Source organism: Sardina pilchardus, chromosome 1, assembly GCF_963854185.1.
Source record: "Sardina pilchardus chromosome 1, fSarPil1.1, whole genome shotgun sequence".
NCBI classification, from domain to species: domain Eukaryota; kingdom Metazoa; phylum Chordata; class Actinopteri; order Clupeiformes; family Clupeidae; genus Sardina; species Sardina pilchardus.
In genome coordinates, this window is record NC_084994.1 from 7045863 (window position 1) to 7058680 (window position 12818).

General features: G+C 41.0%; 2 protein-coding genes across 2 annotated transcripts; both read left to right on the forward strand.

Annotated features, from left to right (window-relative positions):
• The first annotated feature begins 4360 nt into the window (after positions 1 to 4360).
• On the forward strand, positions 4361 to 5725 carry LOC134079842 (zinc finger protein 658B-like). The gene is made up of 3 exons (XM_062535985.1): positions 4361 to 4571; positions 4671 to 5361; positions 5425 to 5725. The coding sequence occupies exons 1-3, from the start codon at positions 4361 to 4363 to the stop codon at positions 5723 to 5725; spliced, it is 1203 nt and encodes a 400-aa protein (XP_062391969.1).
• Positions 5726 to 9170: 3445 nt separating this feature from the next.
• On the forward strand, positions 9171 to 12634 carry LOC134079918 (zinc finger protein 501-like). The gene is made up of 5 exons (XM_062536106.1): positions 9171 to 9315; positions 9851 to 10186; positions 10355 to 11110; positions 11279 to 11395; positions 12567 to 12634. Exons 1-5 carry the CDS (start codon positions 9171 to 9173, stop codon positions 12632 to 12634), a joined length of 1422 nt encoding a protein of 473 aa, XP_062392090.1.
• Positions 12635 to 12818: the final 184 nt, after the last annotated feature.

Here is a 12818-nt window from a genome sequence, read left to right on the forward strand (position 1 = left end):
ACTCTGTAGTTAAACCATAGCAGTGTTCCGAGTGTGGAAAGACTTTTATTTGTTAATCTAAAGTGAAGAGACAGCAGAATGTGGTTACTGAGTATAAGTCTCATTACTGTTCAGATTGTGATGAGACTTTTACTGAAGTGAGTAATATCAAGGCACATCAGAAGATCCATGCTTTGTAGTCCTTGGATAGAATGTCTTTATTTATTAAATGGCATTAAATTGTGTTTAATTTCCTGGTGCAGCAGAGGATCCTTTCAGCGAAGAGACCATATCTATGTTCTCATTTTGAAAAGATATTTACAATAGCTGCCACACCAGTGGTTCAGCCTCATGCTGTCTCTGTAGTGTCATGTCAATATTAAGATGTTGGATGGTCAATTCCTATGTAGTTTTGAGTCTGTTCCTGCACTGTAGTGGGATCATTGGTGACAATAAAACACTTTTAACCCTTTCATGCGCAACGTCCACATGCGTGGACAGTAACTTTAACTCTGTTTACTACTTATTTATAATGTTGATATACACCAATCCACTTCAGGGCAGTTTTAGTAGGTCCTTGGCAATATATTAACAATATGTATCATCTTATATTTGGAATATTGACTGCTTGATGACATCATCAATTCAACATGAGTGACAGTAATGGCCATATGCTGAATGCTCCAGACATATCTGTAAAAAGCTAGTACTCAAGAAGGCAAAATCATGTAAAAAAAAATATTATGCTGTACAGGAGAGTGTGTTGAACAACTCTATGTTTTCAGAAATTAAATCGGATGTAAAATGGAGTTTGTAGACCCTAAAAAGCAACTGTCCACGTATGTGGACGTTGCGCAACAGAGGAGTTAAATGGCCAAAAATTAGATTTTGTAACTAGGACTTTTTTATTTTTTATTTTTTCAAATATGATTTTAATTGCTTTAAATTACAAAGAAACAAACATTTGGTAAACATATTTATAAATAATGACCTAATTACATGTGGCAATGCCAAGGTGGTATGGTAATATGAGGGTAGTAGAGGGGTGGGTGGGTAGTAGAGGGGTGGGTATGAGAGTACTAGAGGGGTGGGTGGGTTAGTAGTAGAGGGGTGGGTAGTAGGGATGTAGTAGAGGGGTGGTTGGGTAGTGGTGGTAGTAGAGGTGGGTAATATGGGGGTAGTAGAGGGGTGGGTGAGGGTCGGTGAGCAATAACGGGGGTAGTAGAGGGGTTGGGCGGGTAGTATGGAGGTAGTAGAGAGGTGGGTGGGTAGTATGGGGGTAGTAGAGGGCTGGGTGGGTAGTATGGAGGAAGTAGAGGGCCATAGTTTCCACATTTTCTGTCATTACATTTTATTCTTTTTTACCCCTTTGTTGCGCACTGTCCACATACGTGGACAATAACATAACTTCTATATAAAAGCATATTTTTTAAAAATTCCAACTGATTTTCAATATTGGGCTCATATAGAGTAATAAAATCAATGCTAAAAAAATCTAGACACTTTTTTTCATAATGCGTGCATGAAAGGGTTAAAATGATACTGTTTTTTATTTGTGTTGATATTTTATTGTGCTCCATTCCATTATCTAAAACACACAAAGAGTTCATGCTCCATTAAGGCACGTTTAGACTTGCTGTAGACAACGCATTCGTGTACGCATCATGGCTGCCTCGCGTATTTTGCGGTCGTTTGGTGCGTCGGTCGTGCACGTCGTCGCAAGCGAACACGACGCGTCCGCGAGATGCAATACTGACAAGAAAGTAGGGGGCGATCATTGCCAAAAGAAAGTGACTGCAAGATGCATTATCGACATCAAAGCTGGGGGCAATCATGAGAGTAAACAATGGCACATGGCCACATCCACATCTGATATTAGGCTAATAGTCTCCCCCTGGTGAAGACCTCCAGTAAGGTGCGTAATGCTGCAGCGACTCTGTACACAGGACACAGCAGGTCGCACACGGCCGCATACGCTTACGTTTGGTCTAACGGCAAGTATAATCCCAGCCTTAGTCTGAACAATTAAATTCACATTTAGCCAATCAGCTGCAGGAATGTTGTAACTGGAATGGCAACAGATTGTGGTAATGATTCCCATGTGTATGGGCACAGTTGACACATCTGATGGTCCTCAGGTGAGCAGGGCCATAGCTTAACCTGCAGAAAAGCCTGCAGAGGATGGGAGGTGGGGGTGGGGTGGATGAGTGAACTGAGAGGTCATGGAGGTTGGCTCCTGACTCCATAAGAGGGTTTCTTTGCAATATTACTGTCTTGTGTAAGACTGTGTCAATTTTATGCTGCTGTCTTGTATAAGACGGCATCTGAAATATTTTGTTCTTTTATATGAGAAGGTGGCTATGCTATTTTGCCATCTTGTATGAGAGGGTTTCAACTGAAGTTTCTGAGTGAGCCAACATTCAGAGTTGATGGATCATAGGAAATTCCCCCACACCCCAACATATACCTGAATCAAGCTCAGTTGACCAGGACACTCATAGCCATTGACTGACTAGTGAATTAGCATGCTACATTCCCATGAGTGAATCCAATTGACTTCCTTTACGAGCCCAAAGCAGCACACAGAGCTTAAGACAATAACACCCGTCAGAGGACAACACAACCCACTCTCTCACATGTGAAACAACACAGGAAATGTCTCCTGCTCCTGAGCCATTGTTAGGGCTCCTATCACAACAGCAGCAGGAACCTACTTACTGGTTTTGTGCTCATTTTTTTCTCCATTAAAAGTGTCTGTGAAGCAAAAACTGTAAGGCCCCGGAATGTGACAATAATACCCTTCAGAGGACAACACAAGCCACTCTCTCAACCCACTCTCTCTCTCTCTCTTGCTGTGAAGCAAAAACTGTAAGGCCCAGGAATGTTAAACTGCACAATATGGTACCAGAGAACCATCACTACTCAGACACTATGATCTGAGGTACTGCACCTATAGGTGGCACTATAATGTTCAATGTTACATGCTGGGTGTTTTAAGTGGCATAGCACAAGTTTATGGGGACAATCTCATATGTTTTGTTGACCAAACTGATGGTCCTCTTAGGCCACAGCTCAACATGCAGCAAGGTGGGGATGGGGGATGGAGTAAGTGAACTGAAAGGTAATGGATATCTGCACCAGACTCCATAAAGAATGTTTATAGTATTGTGATATCCTGTGTACTCCAGTCATTGCATTGGGTTCAGTCATGTAAGGAGGCCTGTTTTATTATTGGGATCACACTGTCCTATTGTGGAAGAACTTGTGTAGAATAGCTTTTGCATGAAATGGAGGCAGCTCTGTTGCTTAGATGTCATCATATTGCTGTAAGCTGCTTTGGATAAATTAGTCTGGATAGATGGACTGAAGGGAAAGGGAGAGTTGGACTTCTATGCATAGTATATCTGCAACTACACCCTCTTATACACTTACATGGCATGGCTTACATGTCTACCCTCATGTCTAACTATTATATTATTACTATGTTAAGTTTATTTTAATTGTCCATATATTTATACTAGTACTGTTATTATTATTACTATGCTTACATTTTGTACTGCACATATTTATTGCTGGTCACTAGAATTTAATCTTGCACTGTTGCACTGTTGGACTTATTTGCACTACCAACTTGACACACACCTCAGACTGGATCACAGTACCAATCCTCAGTACATTCATGCATACCTAATCTATAGTATTTTACTGCTCCTTTAGTCATGTTGATTTGTTGATTTGCTTTTTATTTTTCATGTTTACATTGTTTACATTGTACAGTATGTTGTGTGTGGTGTCTTAAGCTGCTGGGACCTTGAATTTCCCCTTGGGGATCAATAAAGTATCGATCTATCTATCTATCTATCTATCTATCTATCTATTGATCCCCAAGGAGATATTAAAATTGATCCTCATAATACAGTATATCACAAATTATTATCTGAATGTTTGTGTACATTTTTATTGTTTTTTTTTCACTGTAGACCTCCCTACATACCCTATCACATCACCTTTCATTTCCCAACTCCTTCCCCCTAATTTACTCTGTTGTCCAATTACCTTCCAGTTCACACCTTACTTCCCACCCCCCTCTACTCTGTTGTCCAATTACCTTTCAGTTCACACCTCCTTTGTGGAGATTCTGCAGGTATGCAAAACACTCATGGAACTCCTTCCCAGAATCCTTTGCCAGTCTATTGTTTTGAATTACAAAAGCCTCTGATGCTGATTGGTCCATGTCTGAATACAGTTGTTTGATTGGTTGGAAAGAAATGGGTTTGAGAAACATAAAGGAGTCGGGTCAGATGACTGAACTCATTCTTTTCACAGACATACTGTGAGGTTGTCTGAGATGTCAAGACTTACAGAACCATCACAAGACTTAATGCCAGTGAAGAAGGAGATAGCAGAAGAAGAATTTGATGATTTCCTGCAAGAGTATTTGCTCAACACAGACATGGAGGAAAGCCCCGGACTGGGACATGGCTGTAAGATGGATACATATACATCACCAATCAAAGAGTCACCAATGGAAATGAAAGTGGAAGAAGAATCTCATCTCAGAGAATATGGTCACCACGGATCTTCTCCTACAAGTAAGTAGATGACTGGACTCTAAAAGGTCTCATAATACTGTCTCTAATTCTCTCAGGTATGAAATAACGGAATGTTATTTTCCTCCTCAAACATTTTAGGAGTTCTCAGGATACATGAGAGGATTCATACTGGAGAAAAGCCCAATCAGTGTTCAGATTGTGGAAAGACTTTTACTCGGGCAGAAAGTCTGAAGACACATCAGAGAACACATACGGGAGAAAAGCCATATCATTGTTCAGATTGTGGAAAGACTTTTACCCGGGCAGATCATTTGAAGACACATCAGAGAACACATACTGGAGTAAAGCCATATCATTGTTCACATTGTGGAAAGACTTTTACTCAGGCAGGTAATCTCAAGACCCATCTGATGATCCATACTGAAGTTAAGCCATATCAGTGTTCAGATTGTGGAAAGAATTTTACTCAGGCAGCTCATCTCAAGACACATCAGATGATCCATACTGGAGAAAAGCCATATCAGTGTTCAGATTGCGGAAAGACTTTTATTTCAGGAACTGATCTGAAGAGGCACCAGACAATCCATACTGGGGAAAAGTTTCATCACTGTTCAGATTGTGGAAAGACTTTTGCTCAGGCAGGTAATCTTAAAACACATCTGATGATCCATACTGGAGAAAAGCCATATCAGTGTGCTACATGTGGGAAGGGTTTCATAACCAAGAGAGGGCTTACTCTCCATCAGATGATCCATACTAGAGAAAAGCCATATCAGTGTTCAGATTGTGGAAAGATTTTTGCTCAGGCAGGTCATCTTAAGAAACATCTGTTGATCCATACTGAAGTTAAGCCATATCATTGTGCTACATGTTTGAAAAGTTTCAGAACCAGCAAAGATCGCACTGTCCATCAGAGAACACATACGGGAGAAAAGCCATATCATTGTTCAGATTGTGGAAAGACTTTTACCCGGGCAGATCATTTGAAGACACATCAGAGAACACATACTGGAGTAAAGCCATATCAGTGTTCAGATTGTGGAAAGACCTTTACTCAGGCAGGTCACCTCAAAACACATCTGATGATCCATACTGGAGAAAAGCCATATCAGTGTGCTACATGTGGGAAGGGTTTCAAAACCAGTAGAGAGCTTAATGTTCATCAAAGAATACATACTGGAGTTAAACCATAGCAGTGTTCAGAGTCTGGAAAGACTTTTATTTGTGAATCTCAAGTGAAGAGACAGCAGAAAGTGCATACTGAGTATAAGTCTCATTACTGTTCAGATGGCGATGAGACTTTTACTGAAGTCAGTAATCTCAAGGCACATCAGAAGATCCATGCTTGGTAGTCCTTGGGTAGAAAGTATTTATGTATTGAATGCCAGTAAATGATGTAGAATGATACTGTTTTTATTTCTGTTGTGATCTTATTGTACACCAGTCCATTATCCAAACCACAGAAATGTGAGATGATGCTCCATTAGTCTGAACAATTAAATGCACATTTAGCCAATCAGCTGCAGGAATGTTGTTACTGGAATGGCAGCAGATTGTGGTAATGATTCCCATGTGTATGGGCACAGTTGACACATCTGATGGTCCTCAGGTGAGCAGGGCCATAGCTTAACCTGCAGAGGATGGTGGGTGGGGTGGGGGTGGGGTGGATGAGTGAACTGAGAGGTCATGGAGGTTGGCTTTACTATCTTGTATAGGAATGTGTCAATTTTATATAGCTGTCTTGTGTAAGACAGTGTCTAAGGTAATTTGTTATCTTATATGAGAAGATGTCTATGCTATTTTGCCATCTTGTATGAGAGGGTTTCAACTAGAGTTTCTGAGTGAGCCAACATTTAGAGTTGACGGATCATAGGAAATTCCCCCATACCCCGACATATACCTGAATCAAGCTCAGTTGACCAGGACACTCATAGCCATTGACTGACTAGTGAGTTAGCATGCTACATTCCCATGAGTGAATCCAATTGACTTCCTTTACGAGCCCAAAGCAGCAGACAGACACTAAGACAATAATACCCGTCAGAGGACAACACAACCTACTCTCTCAACCCACTCTCTCTCTCTTGCTGTGAAGCAAACACTGTAAGGCCCAGGAATGTGAACCTGCACAATATGGTACCAGAGAACCATCACTACTCAGACACCATAATCTGAGGTACTGCACCTATAGTACAATGATACCCGTCAGAGGACAACACAACTCACTAGTGATGCGCGGGTCGGCCCGTAACCCGCGGACCCCGCGGGTCGGGTTGGGGCGGGTAAAGAAATGATCACTTTATTTGCGGGGCGGGTTGGGGCGGGTCATTAAATACAAAATTACATTTTAAAATCCATGTATGTTGCGTGCAATTCCCTATAGCCTATATTAAAGGAACCGTATGTAGGATTGTGGCCAAAACGAGTAGGCTAGCCCACTGCAATTACTTTCAAGATACTGTTGCGCGGCGTATCGCCTCTCCCTCCCCTCTGAGTCGCGGTTGGCAGCTTGCTGCAGGATCCAACAGGAACAGCAACAGGCTGCTAGCTTTCAATGGCAAGTGCTAATGTTGTCTCCCTCAGCATAATGACAGAGAAACGAACTCTGATAATGCATTGCTAACGTCAGCAATGACTAGCCGTTATTATTTCCCAAACAATTCCTTAACCTAGGCTACCTTTTCAATTCAATGAGCCACCTCCTCCATATGGCTCCACATAACGTTACTTTGCACAAACATGCATAACTTGTTTGTTCGACTGTCATAGGCTATTTGAAATGTCAATTTACACTAAGTAGCTTACAAGTAGGCTAAGTTAGCCAAACTGATGAATCTTTATCTGTCCAGGAGCAAATTAGCAACACTGACTGTCTTCAAATTCTTCTGCGTTTTCAGCCGCCTCAATCTCCTATACAAATCCTTGTTTTATTTCGGACGTATTTCGTAGGCTATAATGTTTAGCCTAGATTACAAACGCTGCTTTGTAGGTTTTTGCTGTGTATTTCTAGATTTGTAGCCTGTCATCTTGTTATAATGACCTGATTATCGTATCGTATTATATAGCCTTTGTTGTTGCCAGTTTACAGGCGATGTTTCCAAGCACTTACAATGCCCAGTATGTAATAGTCGCGGGTGCGGGGCGGGGCGGGTTGTCAAAATAGATACAGTGGTGCGGGGCGGGCTGGGGCGGGCTAAATCATTTCATAAAAGCGGGACCCGCGGGTTGAAAAAATACCCGACCCGCGCATCACTACAACCCACTGTCTCACATGTGAAACAACACAGGAAATGTCTCCTGCTCCTGAGCCATTGTTAGGCTCCTATCAGAGCAGCAGCAGGAATCCTACTTACTGGTTTTGTGCTCATTTTATTCTCCATTAAAAGTGGCTGTGAAGCAAAAACTGTAAGGCCCAGGAATGTGAAACTGCACAATATGGTATCAGAGAACCTTCACTACACAGACACCATAATCTGAGGTACTGCACCTATAGGTGGCACTATAATGTTCAATTTTACTTGTTGAATGTTTTAAGTAGAATAGCACAAGCTGACCAAGCTGATGGTCCTCTTGTAGGCCATAGCTCAACATGCAGCAAGGTGGGGATGGGGGATGGAGTAAGTGAACTGAAAGGTAATGGTTTTCTGCACCAGACTCCATAAAGGATGTCTATAGTATTGTGATATCCTGTGTACTCCAGTCATAGCATTGGGTTCAGTCATGTAAGGAGGCCTGTTTTACTAGTGAGATCACACTGTCCTATTGTGGAAGAACTCTGCTTCACTTGTGTAAGGGGATTTTTCAGTGCCTTAATTTCTAGACTATAAGGCGCACCTGAATATAAGACGCACCAGCGGAATTTAGGGAAAAAAAACAAATAGATTACAGTAGAATGGATTATGACCCAGTAGAATAGCTTTTGCATGAAATGGAGGCAGCTCTGTTGCTTAGATGTTATCATATTGCTGTAAGCAGCTTTGGATAAATTAGTCTGCGAAATTGATACATGTAAATATTTTAAATAATTCAAATGTTGCTTTTCTTAAAAACAATCCTGCATTTGTTTATACAAAATGTAAACAAATTATTTTTTCACTGTTAGCCCTCCCTACATACCCTATCACATCACCTTTCAGTTCACACCTCCTTCCCCCCCATTTACTCTGTTGTCCAATCACCTTCCAGTTCACACCTTACTTCCCACCCCCATTTACTCTGTTGTCCAATTACGTTTCAGTTCACACCTCCTTTTTGGAGATTCTGCAGGTATGCAAAACACTCATGCACATGGAACTCCTTCCCAGAATCCTTTGCCAGTCTGTTGTTTTGAATTACAAAAGCCTCTTCTGCTGATTGGTCAATGTTTGAATACAGTTGCTTGATTGGTTGGACAGAAATGGGTTTGAGAAACATAAAGGAGTTGGGTCAGATGACTGAACTCATTCTTTTCACAGAGTTACAAGAGTGAGCTGATGTTTGTTGGAGGGAAAGATTGACTGAATTTAGTTTACAAACAACTGCAGTCTGTCTGAGATGTCTAGACTTATTGAACCATCACAAGACTCAATGCCAGTGAAGAAGGAGATAAAAGAAGAAGAATTTGATGATTTCCTACAAGAGTATTTGCTCAACACAGACATGGAGGAAAGTCCTGGACTGGGCCATGGCTGTAAGACACAGGCATTATGTACCTACAAAGAAGAGCCATTCTCACCAGTGGAAATTAAAGAGGAAAACCATTCTGATTTTGGAGAATATGAAGACGCTGACTCATCACCTACAAGTAAGCTGTAGAATAAAAAATCATATTAGGACAGTCTGTGGCGATATTGGGATTATTCTGAGATGTGTAATCCTTAATTTCAGACTTGAACGCTATTTGCTGTTTTATATTAATTGTGTCCTGCCCTTGAATACGTATCTCTGTGTCAGTGTTGACCCTCACAGATGAGTGGAGAGATTGCATGCATTGTTGTAGGATAAATACTGTTGAGCCTATTTTTAATCATCCTCTTATTTTACAGATGCTGGAAAGATCAGAAAAGGGAAGAGTTTCAAGAGCAGGTCTGATCTCAACCCACATCAGAAAACACCTACTGGAGTAAAGCCATATCATTATTCAGATTGTGGAAAGAGTTTTACTCGGGCATATCATTTGAAGACACATCTGATGATCCATACTGGAGAAAAGCCATATCAGTGTTCAGATTGTGGAAAGAGTTTTACTAAGGCAAGTAATCTCAATATACATCAGATGATCCATACTGGAGAAAAGCCATATCATTGTTCAGATTGTGGAAAGAGTTTTGCTCAGACAGGTTATCTCAAGATACATCAAAGAACACATTCTGGAGTGAAGCCATATCAGTGTTCAGATTGTGGAAAGAGTTTTAATCAGGCATGCGATCTGAAGACACACCAGAGGATCCATACTGGTGAGATGCCATATCATTGTTCAGATTGTGGAAAGACTTTTCCTCAGGCACGTACTCTGAAGAGACATCAGATGATCCATACTGGAGAAAAGCCATATCAGTGTTCATATTGTGGAAAGAGTTTTACTCGGGCACATCATTTGAAGACACATCTGATGATCCATACTGGAGAAAAGCCATATCAGTGTTCAGATTGTGGAAAGAGTTTTACTAAGGCAAGTAATCTCAAGATACATCAGATGGTCCATACTGGAGAAAAGCCATATCATTGTTCAGATTGTGGAAAGACTTTTGCTCGGACAGGTGATCTCAAGAAACATCAGATGATCCATACTGGAGTAAAGCCATATCAGTGTTCAGATTGTGGAAAGACTTTTACTCGGGCAGATGATCTCAAGAAACATCAGATGATCCATACTGGAGTAAAGCCATATCATTGTTCAGATTGTGGAAAGACTTTTGCTCAGGCAGGTACTCTGAAGATACATCAGATGATCCATACTGGAGAAAAGCCATATCAGTGTGCTACATGTGGAAAGGGTTTCAAAACCAGTGGAGAGCTTACTGTCCATCAGAGAACACATTCTAAAGTAAAGCCATATAAGTGCTCAGATTGTGGAAAGAGTTTTACTAAGGCAAGTAATCTCAAGATACATCAGATGATCCATACTGGAGAAAAGCCATATCATTGTTCAGATTGTGGAAAGAGTTTTGCTCAGACAGGTTATCTCAAGATACATCAAAGAACACATTCTGGAGTGAAGCCATATCAGTGTTCAGATTGTGGAAAGAGTTTTAATCAGGCATGCGATCTGAAGACACACCAGAGGATCCATACTGGTGAGATGCCATATCATTGTTCAGATTGTGGAAAGACTTTTCCTCAGGCACGTACTCTGAAGATACATCAGATGATCCATTCTGGAGAAAAGCCATATCAGTGTTCATATTGTGGAAAGAGTTTTACTCGGGCACATCATTTGAAGACACATCTGATGATCCATACTGGAGAAAAGCCATATCAGTGTTCAGATTGTGGAAAGAGTTTTACCAAGGCAAGTAATCTCAAGATACATCAGATGGTCCATACTGGAGAAAAGCCATATCATTGTTCAGATTGTGGAAAGACTTTTGCTCGGACAGGTGATCTCAAGAAACATCAGATGATCCATACTGGAGTAAAGCCATATCAGTGTTCAGATTGTGGAAAGACTTTTACTCGGGCAGATGATCTCAAGAAACATCAGATGATCCATACTGGAGTAAAGCCATATCATTGTTCAGATTGTGGAAAGAGTTTTGCTCAGACAGGTTATCTCAAGATACATCAAAGAACACATTCTGGAGTCAAGCCATATCAGTGTTCAGATTGTGGAAAGAGTTTTAATCAGGCATGCGATCTGAAGACACACCAGAGGATCCATACTGGTGAGATGCCATATCATTGTTCAGATTGTGGAAAGACTTTTCCTCAGGCACGTACTCTGAAGATACATCAGATGATCCATACTGGAGAAAAGCCATATCAGTGTGCTACATGTGGAAAGGGTTTCAAAACCAGTGGAGAGCTTACTGTCCATCAGAGAACACATTCTAAAGTAAAGCCATATAAGTGCTCAGATTGTGGAAAGACTTTTTCTTATGTGAGTAATCTGAAGACACACCAGAGGATTCATACCGGACAAAAGCAATATCAGTGTTCAGATTGTGGAAAGACTTTAATTCAGGCAGGTAATCTCAAAACACATCAGATGAGCCATACTGGACAAAAGCCATATCAGTGTGCAACATATGGAAAGGGTTTCAAAACCAGTACAGAACTTACTGTCCATCAGAGAACACATACTGGAGAAAAGCCATATATCTGTTCAGAGTGAGGAAAGACTTATACATGTTTATCTAACCCGAAGTCATACCAGAAAACCCATGCTCGGTAATCCTCGTGTAGGAAGCCTTTTGTTATTCAATGTCATTAAATGGTGTGTAATTTCCTGGTACATCAGAAGATCCATTCAGCGGAGAGACCATACATGTGTTCTCAGTTTGGAAAAAAACATTTACTCCGGAAAAGACAGAAGGGTTTAGGCCGCTCAGGAATCTATAGATTAGTACTCAGGTGCTCTTCTGCTACGGGTGAGGTGAGAATCCAAAAGCAAAAAAAGGGTTAGGGTTACGCGTAGGCCCATGTGCTTTTAAAACTACTAGCCATGTACCATTAAAGGCTTTTTATATCTCAATAAAAATCTCGGAGTGCCTCAGCTAACCCTTTTTTTGCTTTTGGAAATATTTACTACGGTTTCATCTCTCAAGAGACACTAAAAGGCTCAGTCTTTGTCTCTGTGTTGTCTTTATCTACATGATCATATCAAAATGTTTGATGGTCAATTGCCATGTAGTTATCAATCTGTTTCTGCACTGTATTGAGATTAGTGCTCACAATAAACACTTTTAAGATGATACTGTTTTTATTTCTGTTGTTTCCTTATTATACACCATCCCATTATCCAATTATGTTGTAACTGGGATGCCAACAGATTGTGTTAATGATTCCCTTGTGTATGGGCACAGTTGACACATCTTATGGTCCGTGGGTGAGCAGGGCCATATCTTAACCTGCAGAGGATGGGAGGTGGGGGTGAGGCTGAGGTCATGAAGGTTGGCTCCTGACTCCATAAGGGGGTGTTCACACTAGGAGGTATTTTCTTGGGTGCGGGTGGATGTTTTGCATTATATTCCTATGATACAGAGAGGTTTTATAAAAAATGTCCTGGGCGCTTTTTAAACCACTGCCACCAGCGTTTCCCCTCCTGCCTTGGGTGGTTTTCAAGTTGAGAAAATGTCTACTCTCCAA

Coding starts and splice junctions, on each gene's coding strand:
- LOC134079842 (XM_062535985.1), top strand. CDS start 4,361: ATGCCAGTGAAGAAGGAGATAGCAGAAGAAGAATTTGATGATTTCCTG. Junction 4,572..4,670: donor CCACGGATCTTCTCCTACAA/GTAAGTAGATGA, acceptor CAAACATTTTAG/GAGTTCTCAGGATACATGAG. Junction 5,362..5,424: donor GGTCATCTTAAGAAACATCT/GTTGATCCATAC, acceptor TTTCAGAACCAG/CAAAGATCGCACTGTCCATC.
- LOC134079918 (XM_062536106.1), top strand. CDS start 9,171: ATGGAGGAAAGTCCTGGACTGGGCCATGGCTGTAAGACACAGGCATTA. Junction 10,187..10,354: donor AAAGAGTTTTACTAAGGCAA/GTAATCTCAAGA, acceptor TTACTCGGGCAG/ATGATCTCAAGAAACATCAG. Junction 11,111..11,278: donor AAAGACTTTTGCTCGGACAG/GTGATCTCAAGA, acceptor TTGCTCAGACAG/GTTATCTCAAGATACATCAA.